This window comes from Hippocampus guttulatus, chromosome 17 (assembly GCF_054856545.1).
Source record: "Hippocampus guttulatus isolate MCC_2025c chromosome 17, RoL_Hgut_1.0, whole genome shotgun sequence".
NCBI classification, from domain to species: Eukaryota; Metazoa; Chordata; class Actinopteri; order Syngnathiformes; family Syngnathidae; genus Hippocampus; species Hippocampus guttulatus.
The window spans coordinates 9803671-9822243 of record NC_141277.1 but is presented as its reverse complement, the minus strand read 5'-3'; the positions used below and the strand labels follow the sequence as shown (position 1 = coordinate 9822243).

The following is an 18573-nucleotide window of genomic DNA, read 5'->3' as shown; positions in this document are numbered from 1 at the left end:
GAACAGGGGATCATCAACAGGCTGCTTCACAGAGCAAATGTGTTGTTTCAGGATTGTGAGTCTGTTAGCTCTTGTAATTACTCAGTAGGTAAGAAGCACCTCTCACTTTCAAAAAGGTTTGTCACTTATTTTGTGCACAACGATCCACAAGAGGGCACTGTTTTCCTTAACCAGCCATATTGGGGCTGCTGTATTCACTCCCCCTACCGTCAGTTTTTTTTTTTGCTGTCTTTCACCGCTGTGACTTTTTCAAATTTCAATCCGCAAAATAATTCATTTTGAAAAGATATTACTTGTTGCCTTACTACAGTTGAGTCACTTCATAAAAAGTTATCACATGTTCTGTGAATATAATGCAGTGTGCAGGTGTGCGAGCACACTGACTGCATGTGTGCTCGCCATGCAAGGTCACGACCTTAGCTTGAGGAGCGGCCACATGGATGAGAGCCATGGAGGGCACAGAGAAGAGACAGATAAGACTAGAAGAAGAAAGTGACTCCTGAGGACTTGATATCAAGTGCGCGTCACTCAAGAATGTGAAACATTTTGTGCTCACCAAAACCTCTCACGTGGCTTTCACTCAAACTTCTCACTGCGGAAATGGTGTTCACTTTTTCAAAATAATATGAGAATTTCATTGTTGGCTACTTAGAATTCCGCAAATGGAACTCCATGTGCTCGAGCTTGGGATATGCTAACAAATTCAGCACAGGAAGGCCGCAGCCAAGTGTTGCAACTGTGTTTTGTGAACGTGACGATCACTGTTTCATTAAAAATGTATTTTTCCGATTTATTTCTAAAAATGATTGTAGCTTTCATTTGCTGGATTTCGTCTCAATGTGATTTCATGTGGTTTAAAGCAGAATCAACTGCTATGTCATTAAATACATCAACAAATACATCCAATATGAAGCATTCCTCTTTGTGGGACGCACTTACTGTATATTGTGAGCATCAAACATTTTTGCTACTAAAACAGCAGCTCCAAGTGTGGTGCAGGCTGTAAATCTTCAACCAGATTATGTTTGTGTGTTTCCAAATTAGTTTCGTCTGGCTGAAGTGGCCACATTAGTGGGGCTTGAAAAGTTCCCCGTTGCCTAAAGATGTCCATGTGTTGTTTATTGCTCATCCTGGACAGATCGAGAAGTGGCTTCTGGACGGCTGGTTGGTTAATCTGCCGGTAATCACCGGGCACAATGAGTATTAGTGTATTCTATATATTTATTCTGCATATCCTTTGGCATAGATGTGACCCTGCGAAATGCTTTTTCTCTCATGCACGCACACACACATACACACACACACACACACACACAGTATGCTCCACTCCATCCCTTCGAAAGCAGGGCGATGCAGGGTTGCCGGAGCTGCGGCAGCTTCACTGACCGATAGCGTGACAAACACTCACTAAAAAGGCAGGAGGAAGGAGGAGGAGGAGACGCTGTGGAGGACGGGGAGGAGGAAGAGGAGGAGGAGAGGGCAGGAGGAGGAAAGGAAGAAGAAAGACACCTCCGTCAAAAGGGACGGCGGCGGACAGGGGACGGAGAAAGGGGCGGATGGAGAAGAGAAGAAGAGCCGAGGGTGTTGCGGCCATGATGTCGGACGCACCGTTGCAGAGGAACGGCATGGCGACAGTACGGTGAGTGGACACTTTGCCATCTCTTTCCTGGCAGGCGTCTGTCTCCTCTCTCCTCCATTTCTCGCCCCTCCAATTTGACAGGGGGTCGTCATGGGAACCAGAGCCCCGTCATGGTGAGCTTGCTGCTCAGTCATGACTGGAGGAGACACGCGGAACACGGTGTACACTCCTCCCTTGCCTTATACCCTCGTGCACACTCGCTCTTCCTCTGCGGCGCACTGTGCAATCAGCAAAGTGTTCCATAGAATCTGTCACCATCGTTCATCACGTGTACATGTACGGCTCCTCCTTTTCTTTGGGGTGTTTTTTATCCTCAAACTTGACCACAATAATTCTGTCCGGCGCAGTCAGTGATATGTGATTGAGGGTGTGTGTCGTGTTGCATGTTCGGCATTGACAATGTGCAGGCTTGCAGTTTCAATCCGACCTTCTTGTGTCAGCACATCCGCAGGCCGCTTCATGCGATTCATACATGTTTTAAAGTGGGTGTCGACCTTAAAAAAAATCTTGAGTTCCATGCAGCCCCACTAGTCTAAGCACTTGCATTCTGATTCATATTGCATTTGTGTAATATCTGTAAAATCCAACCGATTTTGTCCAGCTCAAGGGGCGGCCATTTTACCACTTGCTTTCGACTGAAAATGGCATCACAGTTGCTCAGGGCTCAGGTTACAACCAATCATGGCTCAACTTCAGAAAAGAGGCCAGAATATGACTGTGAAGAACATTTTGGAGTTGATGTCCCTTTTAAGTACATGTATTTTTCCCTCCAGTCAGCGACAGACTGAGCATTGGGCCAAAGCAGTAAATCCCTCGTGGCCCCAAGAAATCCCGGGGCCTCGAAATGTCTCCAGTCACATGACGCTGTGTTGACGCTTAATGGTCGTTACCTGAGCCCTGAGCAGCTGTGATCATTTGTCATTTTCAATCGACGGCAAGTGGTAAAATGGCCGCAACCCTGAGATGGATACAAACCGGTGGATTTTGCTACCTCATCAATATTCCACAAAGGCGATATCAAACAGAATCGAATCACAGCATTGAACATATTACAAAGAGCACGTTTGATTTGCCATGTGTTTCTTGAACCCTTTGATGCACCTTGTAACCTGTTTACATGATCAGCTGTCCACTGTAGTAACCGCTGTCCCCGAAAGGGATGTGATGTCCATCCAGTCATGCATTTTCTTTTTTACTGCTTGTCCTCATTTGAATCACCAAAGTTGAGCCATAAATGGAGCCCCCCCCCCTTCCCACCTCCCCCATCCCCGTGCATAAATAACTTCTCATACCTACACAGAGACACACTTTGGTATGTGTTTGACAGTGTGACTTCTTGGCCGTCAACATTGTCCATACCTTATAGCCTACCTTATAGTAGGCCTACAATTTTACACCGGAATCAATGTTCTGACCTTGACGCTAATCCTCTACTAAGAAGAGTCCATTTTACAGGCCTGGATGTGTATGTGTGTATGTTGGGCACAATTGAAAGTAGCTATTTTGCATTGCATACATTGCAAGCCAAAAAAAAAAAAAAGTCAAATGAATGCTTCCAGATTTGTTGAAACTTTCTGATTAGGTTTCAGTATACTATGAAAGCAGAGAAGATGACATGCAGGCTATGTCACATGTAAACAACTAGACCTCCCTGTTACATTAAATATGCATGTGATCAAACTCTGGCAGTCTCATTAGCAGAGAAATAGCTTCTTGAGGTTCAGCATTCACTCACCTCACGTTCAAGCTGTTCCAATTTGCTTTATTTGTGGATATTTACTGAGTCGCCCTGCCTTCGTTCCACTCAGTGGATGTTGTTATTTTCCTCAATGTGTGCGTGTGGGTGTGTGTGGGTGTTATTCTGCTTCTGGTTCCACATCTGGAGGCCATTACATCTGAGTCGGGATTGAGGGTGGGCGGAGCTGGGCTGACTCCGCAGTGAGGTCATTGTGTCGCCGTGGCGATGCAGACGAACAATGATGCCGTTGTCTCTGGAGGTGGGCAACGGTGAAACTGACCTGAATGGATCGTGGGGGGTGGCAGAATTTTCAGAGGTGACGAAGAAAGAGGGCATGACTGTAATGGAACAAAACAATGCGGTCTGAGGAATTTGAAAAGGCTGTGATGAATAAAAGAAGCATGTGGAGAATGACAGTGTGTACAGGCCGAGCAGACTCATGGTGATATTGGTGTTACTCCAGGTCGTAGAGAAAAGACAGACTTCAAGCCTTTGACTGCTGCGCGCTCTCAAGGCAGACAGCTGCGCAACTCTGTCTGGCTACAGGACACCAAATAGTCTACATGTGCATGTGTCTCAGTATGGGTACAGTTTCATTTGTCTCATCAAACGTGAACTGGAGAACTTTATATGGTCACTTTGGAAAGCAGATACGGTGAACATGTTTGAGAAATTTGAAATGATGATTAATGGTAAGAGATGTACGGCTCAAATGTCAAAGAATTAACACTCAACTCAACTTCACTCAGCTCAATTGTATTTATGGAGCACTTTAACCCTTTCATGCATCCTGTAACCTGATAACATGATAAACTGTCCACTGTAGTAACCGCTGTCCCTAAAACAACCACCGCTGGATGCAAAGTGCTGTACATCAGGTAAAAATAAGTCATACAACAACAATCGCTTAAACAATATGAATAATGAGGACAGTAAAAAATAAAAAAAAAACAGGAAAAGTAGAATCAAGTCTCAGCCTGACTCAAAAGCCAAAGACTAAAAATGAATTTTAAGATGAGTTTTAAATATGGGCAGGGGTTTGGGGTGGAGGAGCTCAGAGAGGCAAGCTGGGGCAAGACCATTTCAAGACTCGGAAAGAAAAAAAAAAGAATCTTAACTCTTTCATTCCACAAGACGTACATGTACGTCTTTTTAAAATTAGGCCCCGCCTACCAAGGATGTACTTGTACGTCTAAGTCTTTTTTTTGCGTCATAGAGAGGAGGAGGGTCTGACGCAATCTGTGAATGAGAATAAGATGTTTGCATTGTAAATCATGGAAAAAAGCGACCAGTAGGTGGCAGTGGTGCCTCACGTGCTTGAAATGCATGCTTTTACAAAAAGCTCTTTTTCTCCATTTTTTGCCCAGGAATCGCCATTTTCATGAAACTTAGCCATTTTTAATGCCTATTGCTGAAGAATGGAAAAAGATAGAAACAAAAATTCTTTTTTTCTGCTGAAAGAAGAGAGTCCAAACTTTATTTTAGTAGGTTCCATGTTTATATAGCATTAGAACCAAATATTCTGAGGGCCTTGCAAGATCAGTCAAAATCCAGTAAAACATTGGAATTGAGGGGGTTGCTCCAGTGAAAATGGCTGGGATTGAATGAGTTCAAATGAACTCTGAAATGTACAGTGAGCCATTAAAGGGCGGCGCCAGAGTAGGAGTTATATGCTCCCTCTTACGGGCACCAGTTAAAAGGCAAGCAAATAGAATGCAAATCTCTTCAAATTTATTTTCAAACTGTAAGAAGCACTGACAGAACATTTTTCATTTCTTGGTCCCAAGCGGCAGCCCAGTAAGATGGCAACACCCATCCAACCGTTGTTACATTTTATATTGTTTTTCTTGCCGCCCAAATTCCGTTTATGCCTTGAGCGTGTTTGCATCTACAGAGCAGGTATATGTGTATGCATGTTACATGCTTCTGTATTCCCCAGTGAATCCACCGGCATGACTGCTGGAGTTTTTTTTTTCCTTATATGGACGTTCGGCTCTGCAAGGAAGCAGAGAAAGTAGGGAGAGGAATGAAGGAGAGCAGAAAAAGAAAGTGTTCGGAAGCAAACGTTTAGGAGGAGACGCAGGCTGACGAGGGAAGGATGTCGTTGAAAAAGTATCCAATGACGGATATGGTGGGCTCAATGAGGGGTTGTTTCTGAGGTAAAATCACCTCACGTACACTTTTATGCAAATACGAGCCTGTCTGGCACTTCCATTTATTGGCTTTTTTTTAATTCACCGAAAAATTTGGAGGGCCCATCCTAATGACATCACCCCGATGAGGTTGTTGCTGCATCTGGAAATGGTTGTACACGTTGTTTTGGGGAACAAGAGTGGCGTGTTCTTTGTAAAACTCGTGGGATTCATCTGAGCAAAGAAAATGCAGGCAATGAGTTGCTTGGCTGATCATTAACGGATGACCCTGATCTATCGATGTGACACTGAATGACACATTCTTAGTTGCGTGTTATTGATTGGGTCTTTTTTTTTAATACCTGGCACAAAGGAAAAGTACACTAATAGACATTGTCCTGTTTGAAAAAAAAATTGAAGGTGGCACTGGTGTCTTTCTTTCTAATCTAACATCGTTAAATGTCATTGAGTTAAGTCAAGGCTTCCATGCACAATTTCTTTCTTGACAGCAGTTCATACTCAATAGCTGAACACAGTTTTGTGTAAAATGTTGGTCGTTCTCAAGCACGCATTTGATTTCACGAATGGAGAATTTTCAAATGAATTCTTTACCGATAGTTTTTGTTCTCAACACGGGGCGACGGCAAGATTTCGTGTTCAGTCTTTCCATTGTGGAAATGCCAGATTGATGAGCTTGTGTTTTGTCCAAACCGCTCAAATAAGTAGAAGCAGAAAATATGCTGTGCATCCTGGAAAGTAGATTTTGGATGGGGGGGAAAAAGCCAGTGGATGTCACTTTACGTGGCAAATGATGGGGGCAGCTGATACATTGATCCAGTATCAGCTCAGATGGGAACTACAAAAATTTTGCCCAATATCAGTTTACTCTTTGTGACCCTTAGCGTCCGTCCCGCTCCCTCACATCTCACCCTGTCCCATACGCTGTCACTCCCTCCCTCTCCCTCAGCTGCTCCTCCCAGCTGTTTAATCACACACACGGTCTCTTGCCTAAAATAGAGAGGGAGGGAAGCAGGGGGCGAATGGGAGGAGAGACGGCGGGCCAAAAAGAAAGAGCGGTTGATCACGACAGAGAGTGGGAGGCTCATGGCCAGTGAATGAGAGGTCTCTGCTAGCTGTCTCCTGCCTGTTGGATTATTCTGGAGGAAGCACTTGAACCGGCCACCCTCCGTGCTCTCTCTGCTCGACCCCCCCCCCCCCCCCCCGACCCGCCATCAGAGTCTCTCGCATTTAGGAGCCCCAGCTCTCCCGAGGTCTCACCTCTCGTTCTCCTTTCACCCTCCCCACCTCCCCTCTCCCCTGCTCTCCCCTCTCAGGATGTCGTGTGAGGAGGCTCAGCTCCACAAAGAGAGGCTGCAGGCCTTGGCGGTAAGTCAAAGTGTCTTCAAGCTCTCTCAGCTCACTATTTTTATTTTATTTTTGGTGTGTTGCCTTGGTCATGCTTGTTTGCCTGTGATGTGCTCAAATTCATCGTCAGAGAACAGACAGATGACTCACTTTTCATCTGCCCGTCTGTTATTCACTTTGCCATCGATGAATGCCACCTTTCAAGTCCCAAAGCTTCTTTCACCAACGTGTGTCTCATCTACCGCAACATTCATTCACATTTCATCTGCTTCCATTTGATGCGATTATTCAGTGTAGAGAACAGATAAAATGGAACAAGGTGCGGGTTAGTGTGCGTTTAGTCAAGAGGGCATCTGTGGTAAAACAAATGGCATCAATTGAGCAGTTTTGATTAGACGCTACCGTCAAAAGTTATGTATCGTCACTGTCTGATGACAAACAGAAGTTTGCATGTTTGCTGGTTTTATAGGACCAGTTTTTAATGATTTGATATTCGCGCGTGTACCCCGCCTCCTGCCCGTAGACAGCTGGGATTGGCTACGGCACAAATAAGTGGATTAAAAAATGGATGGATGGTTGGATATTAGCAGTGCAACCAACGATTATTTTAATACTCGATTAAAAAAGCGGATTCATCAATTAATCAGCAGATTAATTAATCAAGAGATTAATCGATGAATCTTTTTTTTTTTAAATTGGATATTATTTCAAATTGTCAGTCCAGAAACTGCACAAACATCAATTCATTGTCATTCAGTTCCAGTTTTGGGCCGTGTCATGGCAGAAAATTAGCATTGTCTTAAACGATGATGTCATCAACTAAGCCATCACCGTATGTTGCACATGTACATGTATCATTTTGAAATTTATAAGCAGTCCGCAACGCCTGTGTCCTAAATGGAAAATGTGCCTCGTATGCAGCCTCCAATTACAAGTGAATACATCGGTATAATGACACATGTATACAATGTTATCAGAGTAATGAATTTTATGGGCAACGGATTTTTTATTTATTTATTTTTTGCTTGATAGGAATGAACTAAAGGTTTTTACGAACAACAACTTTATGATTAAGGACAGAGGCATTTGCTGAAGTGTCAGGCTGCCTGCTGATAGGGCTTGAGAGCAACAGTCAGACCTGGGTCCGCTGCCTGTGACTAAATTTGGCACCAGCCTTAACCAAAGCATACCACACAGACACATTCCCATAACACAAGTAAGGGGAACAGCAACAGTGGCTGGATGGAGACGCCATCTAAGCCACATTGAGACACTGCAGCCATACCAGGCCTCGTTTATGTCCACCAGCTTGGCATGTCAAAAAGTAGAAAGTTCCCAGTGTTGAAAAAAGAGATGGACACATTTTGTAGTTTGAAACTTTGAGGTGGTGCACATGGCCAAGAAAAACGATTTTTGCATTGCATGCAGATTATGGTGGCAGCTGTTGTAGACTTTCCCCTACAAAGAATTGTGCCATGTAGTCACTGTAGAAATATCTTCTTTGAGGTTCTGCTTGAGGTGCCAAAATCTGTGCTCGAGAGAACATTGTGCCGTTAGATGCTGGTAAATCATTTGAGCCGATCTGTCTTGTCTCCCAAAGTCAGTAACAGCACTAATGGCTCGAGAGCAAGCCCACCAGAGGGTTACCATTACACTGCTGACAATTCTCTGAGGTCGCTAAGCACTCTGTAAGCCTTAAAGTGTGTTAAGCATCGCGGGTCGAATGTAAATACAGGAGCCAATCAAGTGGATGAGGAAAGATAACACTAATAAACTGCAAGTATGCCCACAGGCATACTGGAATTTAAGAGATGTCAAGTGAATACAATATGTACACATTGAACTCTCACCTAATACGTTATTTTTCTGTCCTTTTACGATCATCCACTTGTGTTCGACCAAGCATCAGCGGACCCTTAGCAGGAGCTTTACAGTGCCAGCGCTCTGCAGCTGACTAGCCAATGATTGCATCAATAATTCATTGGCTAAAATTTAATTATCGTTCACATCAGTGTGTGTTTTCATCACTGCTTTAGCCAGTTGGAAGATTTATTAAGACTCAGAGCCAAGCACTGAGACCAATCACCTCTCTGGTGAGCTCTCTGTCACACATACTGTACATAAATCTGCCTTTGAGTGAATTTGTTCAATTTGTCGCTCATTATAGAGTCATCCATTTACTGACGCTAATCCTGTTCAGGGTCTCAACTGATATGTACACCCTGGACTGGTTGCCACTCGATCACAGGGCGCATTGACAGGAAACTTCCGTATATTTCGGACAACAAAGTACACTGGATTATTTGGTGCAATGTCAAGGAATGGGTCTATTCTCAAATATTTTCATCCAGAAACACACCTGGGCTATAAGGCACGTAATCTTTGTGAAGTCAATCTGATGACCAGCGGTTGTGTCATTCATACCTTTGGCTGTGTAAAGCTATCTTGGTTGACAATTCAATATTTAGTCAATAAACTCACCAGAAACATTAACTTCCTCGCTCGCCATTATCCAAGCCTTTGCTGGGTCCCTGCTGCTATTGGACGCTGCCCCACAGACCGCAATGGTCGTGCCCTGCATTGTAACATTGGAAACCGACAGAAACGATTAATATCCTACAGACAGGCCAACACTTACTCTGCTCCATACATTCACCGTAGCACTGCCCATTTTGAATGCCGATCAAAGGGATTGACCAAAACCCACTTCCGTCCTTGCTTAGTTCGTTTAAAAAACTTCTAGTCCTCTGTCCAAAAAAATAGGCATCCGTCTGGGACGCACAGACGGACTGTTCCATTCCGGGGATGGAATGCTCATCTCTGCTAGTTGGACTACATTTCCCAACATTCATATACACTGAAGCAGGGAGTACGCCACGTTTCGGGATGACGCAAACATACACGGCTGCTTGTGATTACATGCGGTTGACGGACAGGAGTACATGAACATAAATGTGAATAATAAATATGACGGAAATTGAATGAAAGACAAACTGAAAAATTGACATCTGTCGATTTTTGAGAAAAAAAATTAGGGTAGGGAAACTCTCACATTCAAACTTATAAGCAATGGTGTACCTACAGAAAACCCACACAAGCATGGGCAGGGTACAGGAGGGCGGAAGCCAAGATTCAGACCAGTGTCAGGGAAATGCGCTAACCACATGTACCAGCGTGCCGCCAGACCCTTGTCATATTTCATCCATTTAAATAGAAAGCTTCTGTGAGGGAGCAAACAGCTGCAAGCATAATGTCCACGGACTGCAGAGGCTACATCATGGTGGGCAACTCATGAATAAAGCTGTGAGCTAATGGTCGATCGAGTTTAGACTCACGATTTCCTGAAAATTATGACATAACAATCATCACTATTAGAGTATGTCATTGCAGGATTTCTTGGACGAGGTAGCGCTTCAGATTTTAGGTTCCAGTATATTACTAGAGTGTGGAATCCAACTGTAAAGATTGGGAAACGCCAACTCCCTTAGCTGTATGGCTTCAATCCCATACATCACAAGCTTTGAATATTACATGAAAGAATAACAGTTTTTGGAAAAGGGTTTGGCATTGTTGCTCCTTGCAGTTGGCTGGCAATCAGTCCAGGCCTGACCCCTTCCTGTGCTTTTAATGGATGGATGAATTAAAAGTACAAAAGAATCATTTGAAATATAGAAAATATATATTATATTTATGTATTTATTTATTTATTTATTTCCCAAAATAATTATAAAATGTCTTGATAATGTCTGTGACCTACTTTTGTCTGAATACTCCAAGAAGTACCGTGCTGCACACTTTCACCCTTTTTTTTTTAAAAGCCCTGCTGAAATCAGCCAGTCTCAAAGGGGTTGTGTCTCATGCAAATCAAGCCCTGCTCACATGTCTGCTGTGAGGTGTTCCAAGGCTGAGTATAGCTTTCATCACCATGATGATTGGATGGGTAATTGTGCTGACACAGCAACATTTAATTTCCATAATTTTCCCCCTTTTAATATCACCAAAAATTCTTGTGGGGAACCATGCCAAAGATTTAGACATGCACTCTTTGGATAATACAGAACCAATTCTTGATCCCGCTGCCCAAGCCGCCACCCCCTTTTAACATACTTCAACAGTATAATTGTTTTAATAACTATTTCATGGACATGTGCTACACGTCTGAAAGCCACATTTTATTAAATCACGACACTCAGAAGATTATATCAGGGTCATGTTGAGAGCAGGGGCGGTTCTGGATCAATTTCACTGAGGGGGCCGGGCTGGGGCCAGGGGTTTTGATGGGGGGGGGGGCACATTCAACCCAGGGCTAAAAAGACAGATTCGAAATCTTATTTGACTTTTTATTTCTTCAGACTTTGAAATTGTAGCCATAACATTACAGTGATAAGAAAAAAACAGTATTAGGAGGGCTAAAATGTCTGCAAGCGTAACAATACGTCTGTTGAGAATATTCAAGCCAGGGGATGATATGGTACCAGTCTGCCGGGGACAAAAATTGCAAATACACTGAAGCTAGATGTTTTACATGCATATAATTATCCAAATGTTAAAAGGCAATGCCTTATATATTGATCCTGTTAAATAAAAATTAAAATAAAAAGGGAGACTAAAAAAGTTACACACACATGCGCACACACACGCACAAACACGCGCACGCACACACACGCACACGCGCTCACACACTCACGCACACACACACGCACACACACAAACACGCGCGCACACACACCACACACACCACGCACACACACACAAATAGCACTCGTGTCGTGGTAATTTCCTTCTCTGCGGACTGCTTCTCATTTTCCCGCTCATTTTTAAATGGCGCAGCGCACTAAAGGGTCCGACTAGAATGTTAAATCACGCACTTTGGTTCCACCTTTCGCGTCGGCGACTCGGCACGACTGCGTAATCTGCGCTCGGAGGGGGGGCCACAGGGGGGGCCAGAATCGGTGCTACAGGGGTACTGGCCCCCGCTGCCCCCCCCCCCAGAACCGCCACTGGTTGAGAGCATTATTCATTCAGCGCAGCAGAGGATGTGCTGTGTTGTGTTGTGTTCATCAGTCTGTTGGCTCTCAAACACACAAACAAGACTTCCCACTGTCGGAACGTGATTATGGCCTATCGGATGCTAACGGTGCCAGTTTCTGTGGTTACTAATTGGTCAGATTAAGTTGATGTCATGCTCTTAAATTCAGGTCTGTAATTGGCATGGTCCTAACTTGTAATTATAGTCGTTGGGGGAGTAGAGTCTGGTCAGGGTTTCCAAAAGAACTGATTACACGTGTGGCTCAGTGTATGTTTGTATATGTGTGTGCATGCATGTCTGTGGTTTCAAGATGAACCAATGACTGGCAAGTGCAACAGCTTTCTAATTAGCCATTGCTCATGGCGCGAGGAGCAGCGCGGGAGGTTATACTGCAAATCCATGGCTAACGTGTGAACACGTTGCTCCTACTGCTGTGTCTGGGGCATGTTTACACAGATGACCTCAGCACTTTGGACTTTCAGCTGCCCTCAAACATGCCACAATCCTTTTTCCAGTGTGTGAGTATGTGTGCCTTTTTTGGGGGAGGTATGACGTCTGCAGGCACTGGCCGCAAGACAGGAACTACGGCGGATCAAAGTTTGAGATCAAAAAGCCAACCTCTGGAAAACTCATTTTTACAATCTTGTAAAAATAATGACGCTTTAACTACGAAAGCGCCCGGGTTCAACCACAGATTGCTCCCAGTCTGACTAAAAAGAAATGGTAACGGATGCCGAACACTTTCTGGATCCACTTAGTGGGGGGGCTTAGAGCGGGAAGTAAGTGGATCAGAGTGAGAAGGAGGGGGGATGTGAGGAGCACCATTGGCATGTGCTGAGATTTGTGACCGGTCTGCGTTTGTTGGCGGAGCGGCATAATGGACTGCGTCAGAAGTAGTAAAAAGAAATGGGGGGCTATGCTGTCAGCAACACTGTGCTGGTTACTTAATCACAATTTTCTCCTTTCCATAAGTCACTTTTTCTGTATTAAAATGTTCTAAATCATTTTTGAATAAAAAAGTATCGATAAGTGAACCGTTCGGTAGACTCAGTGTCATCATATCAATGAGCCAAAAAAATGCAAAAAAAAAAAAAGAAATAAATACCAGTACCAAACCAGTATACTGAAAAACATCACTCTGACAAAGCTAAAAGATGTATGATGCATCGTCCACATGATCGCATCAATTGTGTACATCAGAACACAGTGTCGCTTTAAGGTCATTTTGAATAGCGTATTTTCCGGACTATAAGTCGCATTTTTTTTCATATTTTGGCCGGGGGTGCGACTTATACTCTAGAGCGACTTATGTGTGAAATTATTAACACATGATTGTCATTTTACATGTTATTTTCACATTAAACCACAAGAGGGCACGCTCGGCATGTGTTGATAAATCGACGATGAGTCTGCCGCAAGTGACGTAGAAGAGGAAGCGGTGCATCGTCTACCTCCCGAGTTGGGGGAGTTGTTTAAAAGTGACACCGAGGATGACGATTTCATTGGATTTTGTGATTTGGAGTGAAAATGATAGTTTGGTAAACTTGTTAGCATGTTATTTATGCTGGAGTTATCTGAATAACTCTTAATATGTTACGTCGTTACTGACATTACCAGGCATGTCAGTCATGTAACGTTAGTATACCGTACACTTATTCAGCCTGTTCTCTATTTCATTTGATTTTAAATTGCCTTTCAGATGACATATATGTTTTTGGTGTTGGATTTTATCAAATAAATTTCCCCCAAAAATGTGACTTATACTCCAGTGCGACTTATATATGTTTTTTCCTTCCGATTTATAATCGGGGGCGACGTATAATCCGAAAAATACGGTAGATGTGGTCAATAGGTGGCAAACTAGAACAAGCAACTGAACCGATTGGATCTTATAGTCGCAGCAACGCGTACATGGTAATAAGATGCTCTCATTAAGGGCATTATGGGAGTCTCTGGATAGGGTACAGGCAACCGGGATGGGCTGGGAGGTAGGTGTATTAGGTCGTAGGGGGTCCCAGACACGACAGCCATGACATGCCATCCAAAATTAGCCGCAGCTGTTTTGGCCCAAAGGAATAGTCGCGTCTGCGAATGTGATTGGGCTGCATGTAAATGACACGAGAGGGAGTGGAATGCTGACAGATGGAGCCCGGATGGTGTATTTATTTGGGTATTTCCATGATACTTAATATTACGGAAAATGTTAGTAGGTAGCTTAAGGTCTGATGAAACCAGCAGGGGGGTGCGGTGGGGGGGGGGCTTGTTGTCATTCGATACATTGTGAGCTTTATAGACTGTACCACACATAGCATGTTCAAGAGATGTGAAAACATACTACATGATGAGAACAGCCATAGAACGGGATATGAACGGTCCGTTTGAGCTGCGTGCCTACGCCGATACTCAGTACCGTACGGCATTTGGCTGAATGGAAGATGATCTTCGTCAGGGAGATGTTTCGTTTGGGTGTGTTGGAATGTGCAGAATGTGAGGCATCTGTTGTCGTACCTCTGGTCTCTTCACGATCAGAGGTACAACCTTATCTCGCTTGACGGTTTGTATAATGCAATATTCTCTTGCTGAGATTTGGTGCAACCGCCAAGGCGGGTTTCAACTTTATGACCAAATTATAAGCGCAAACTTTACTCAAGGTACTTTATGTTCCAACCTTTAAATGATTATTGATGGGACATTTCATTCCCTTCCAAAGGATGATGTGACTGAGGCATCCTTACCTGAGAAGGGAACACATTATGTATGTGTATAGTCTACTTAAATTTACTTAAAAATTTATCTGGAACCAGAATTAAATTTTTTTTGTGCAACCACTTGACATGTGTTTAATTTTATTTCATCAAGAGATTGCACAAAATCAAATCCTCTGGATCCAGAAACAGTTTTTTCAACATCTCCTTAAAAAATGTTACGAAAGCCAGATGATTTGTTTGCGTGTGGCTACATAATAAAATAGAGTAAAATCAATGCACCTTTTTTTTCAGTGGATCTGTCAATCTAGTACTAGTTATGGAATATCCACTGATGTTTTCTTGATGACTAAGATGGACTTGAAGTTTTGTATCAAATTCTCATTTGATACTTTTTTTTTCTTCTTGAAGTGTGTCACCAGTAGCACAAGTGATTATCTGTGCATGAGGGTCAACTGTTGCTACTGCAGGCCAAGTTTAGACAAACCCTCACTGAGTCAGATTGTGGGAAGCTATTAATGTGTCTTCAAGAATGTCAACATATTTTCCCGAGGAGGAGGATGGTGTGCGCTCTGGGACAAACTACTGTCAGTGTTGTGGATTTGCTTTTAAATCAATTTCAAAACACATAATATCTTAATATCTCCGTAAATGTTCAAAATACACTATATGTTGTTTCTAGAGGTGACCACAGAAGAGGTCTCCTGTCCTAATAGTTTGGATGAGACTCCGAATGACACACACACACCCAGTGAAAATAATGGTGTGTAGATGTATAGTCTACGAAAAAAAAATGGATCCAGAAGATTTTATTTCATGCAAACAGTTGATTAGATAAAAGCGAGTAAATTTAACAAAAAAACAGTACTGTACAGATCAAGTGCTCCTGGCATTTTTCTTTTTATTATTATTTTTTTGCTACCACTTGGAAGAATGTCTTTTTGAGTATGCGTGTGTGCGTCTGTGTGGATTTCTGGTTTTGGTGCAGATTACGTTGCATTGTACTGCAGCCAATGTAGACGCAGTGTCAATTTTTCCGACAAGACTACCCCTTTGTGCCCCCCCCCCCCCCCCCACCGCACCTTGGCGCCACATACCCTCTGTTGCACTCTCATTCCATGATATCATGGACCGTTTTCCCGGCAAGCCTGATAAAGCCAGCTTGTTTTCACTTTTCTCATTGATTTGTCCTATCCATTGTGTTAAGTTTAAGCAACGGCAACCTGTGTCCATCCTGAGTCTGTTGGCCAAAGGGCGAGCGAAGGCAAATTAGCAAAAATGTACTATGTCGGGGGAATAACAAAACATACAATTTGAGTGCAAAATGAAAGGGTGGGAACAGCAGACTCAGCACTAAATGTTTTTGTCCAACCATCTACACTGATCTTTTTGCCAGAAATCTTACCAGAGTCAGAATATTGCAGAAAAGTTCACTCCATGTTTTTGTATATCATCTGTTCTTAACCCTGGAGAACCCACGGGGTCAAATTTGGCCTTTTATTTTTCTCATAAAGTTGTTTTGAATCTGTTTCTTGGACTGTAGGTTTTTGCTCACTCCACACATGGCTTGAATGTTCATGCGCATTTCGGGGGGTTTCTGGGATCATTTCAAGCAAACAGGAAGTGTGTGAGTACGAGAGAGATGTCCACAAACTCCCATGCCCTTCTACCCCACGCAGGGCTACGCCATCTTGTTTACGTTCCCATGTATTTTTGTCGACAGCTGCTTCACATTGCCATCTTCGACTGCATTTTCCTTTTCCATTTCCTTTTTTTCCACCCTTGGCCTCACCCCTGTTAAGGACCTCTCTTGCCAGTTCAAGGTCAAGCACTGGTTTCTCTCTTTCGAGGACTGAAGAGGCTTATTCCTCTCGAGATAACAGGTGAATCCTTAGCCCTGTCAGTTTTTGAACGCGTTTGACCTCCAACTGGGCTAAGACTTCACTTCCATCCTGCAACAATTTACTCACTGTCATGTGGGAAGTGAGTTCATTTGCTCTCATTGTTTCCATTTGCTGTGTTGTTGAAACAATTCGTTGGACCCACGTGGGGTTTGCGTGTTCCCCCTGTTCAAAGAACATGCTTCTCAGGCCAGTTGAAGACTCTAAATTGTCCGTCAGTGTGAATATATACCCATCCATCCATTTTCCGAAAAGGGTCCCAAGGGGCGCTGGAACCGATCCCAGCCGTATTCGGGCAGTAAGCGGGTGACACCCTGAACCGGTTGCCAGTCAATTGCAGGGCACACAGAGACTAACAACCATCCACGCTCATATTTACACCGAGGGACAATTTCTAGTGTTCAATCAGCCTGCTATGCATGTTTTTGGAATGTGGGAGGAAACCGGAGTACCCGGAGAAAACCCACGCAGGCCCAGGGAGAACATGCAAACTCCACACAGGGAGGCCAGAACTGGAATTGAACCCGGTACCTTTGCACTGTGAGGTCGACGCGCTAACCACTGGACCACCGTGCCGCCTCCGTGACTCTATATTTATTCTATATTTGCGATTGGCGGGTAATCACTGCTGAGTGTAACTGGCCTCTTGCCCAAGGTCAATAACATAAAGGCTTGCAGCTCAGACGAGAACCTCATTGAGGACAGGCGGTATAGAAGAGTGATGGATGAATGGAACAATTGTTGGATTTTAATATTCGCTGTTTTGTGTTACGCAGGAAAAGCGAAAACGTCAAACCGAGATCGAAGACAAGAGAAGGCAGCTTGATGATTTGGTTTTGCAGCTACAACATCTCAAGGTGAGTGCGTGTTTGAAACATTCATTATTCACTCAAATGGGAGCTATTTATCTGTGGGAACTGGGCGGCTATATGGTTTTTAGTTTTAAAAATACCGGTAGACAACAGAGCGTAATTTAGATTGAGCTCTTGAACATTGCAGCTAGTAATAAAAGAGTCCCGAGACCTCAAGTCACATGATCAGAACGTCAAATATACGGTCACAAATCACATCAACCTTAACTCCCGTTAGTACTTATAGTCCGCCATTTCGAGTTGATGTGACATCAGCCTGGATTACAGTATCTGGACATAGAGATTCAGCTCCACTACTGTGAATTCATTTCAAATGCTGCTGAGATGTAGAATGCGTGGGAAAATGACCTAATGTTGCTGCTTTGCCATAATTATCCAGCCAGTGGAAATAAAATACATTCCTTTCCCGAATGAAAGAGCTTGGCTTATAAGAGTCCTTTATTAGGAAATTTGATTCCTGACTACTGATGGTTTCCAGCTTTAAACACCCAGTTATGGAAACATTGACAAAGGATTCTTGATTGAAGCCATGCGCACCTTCTGTTTCTGGCCATTAAAGTGCCGTGTTCAATGCACCGGAGTCCTTCGTGCTAATACGCGCATCAAGCGTTGTGCTCTCACAAGAACTTACTATTAATAGATGAAACATAAAACACGATATTAAGTTCATATGAATTGTTTTCCAGCAACATAAGCTCTGTGCGTAAATGCACACCCACCACAGGGAGGTCCTCCATTATGTTTTGCCCTCACATAAATAAATGAAATGTATTGAGGATTTCCACCCCCCCCCCCATTGCTACTATCAACTCCAACAAAAGCTTTTTCAAGGTTACAAAAAGTCTTTGCAAGTTTTTCTCAAGCCAATGTTTGATGACATCCGATCCATAAAGGCTTTGTTGCAAGATTTTAAAACGCCGAGTCTGCATACATTGAAAAATATAAGGCCGAAATTAACCTACCGTTTTTCCCTCATTATGTAATGGCGCACCAATAAAATGATCTTTTTTAAACCAACTGATGAAAACAATCAATAGTGTTGTGAAGGCGGAATCTGCACTATCGGACACGTCGCTTTATTGAGCGCAACAGCCCTCTTTGAGTCAGCACTCTGCCGTGTTTACCGTTCATGCATACACCAACCAGCAGCCGACTTGATGTAATCAGCATCTGGTCACACAGTCCCATCAAA

At 43.5% G+C, this 18573-nt stretch overlaps 1 protein-coding gene across 2 annotated transcripts in view; it reads left to right on the top strand.

Moving 5' to 3' along the window:
- Window positions 1-1420: 1420 nt before the first annotated feature.
- palm2akap2 (PALM2 and AKAP2 fusion) overlaps window positions 1421-18573 on the top strand; it is a 67889-nt gene continuing 50736 nt past the window's right edge. Inside the window, exons 1-3 of one of the 2 annotated variants that reach the window (XM_086134697.1) lie at window positions 1421-1639; window positions 6844-6895; window positions 17286-17366. In XM_086134697.1, the coding sequence (XP_085990823.1) occupies window positions 1557-1639; window positions 6844-6895; window positions 17286-17366 (216 nt within the window). In that variant the 5' untranslated portion in view covers window positions 1421-1556. The remainder of the gene's footprint in view (window positions 1640-6843; window positions 6896-17285; window positions 17367-18573) is intronic. The other variant, XM_086134699.1, reaches the window with a different exon arrangement.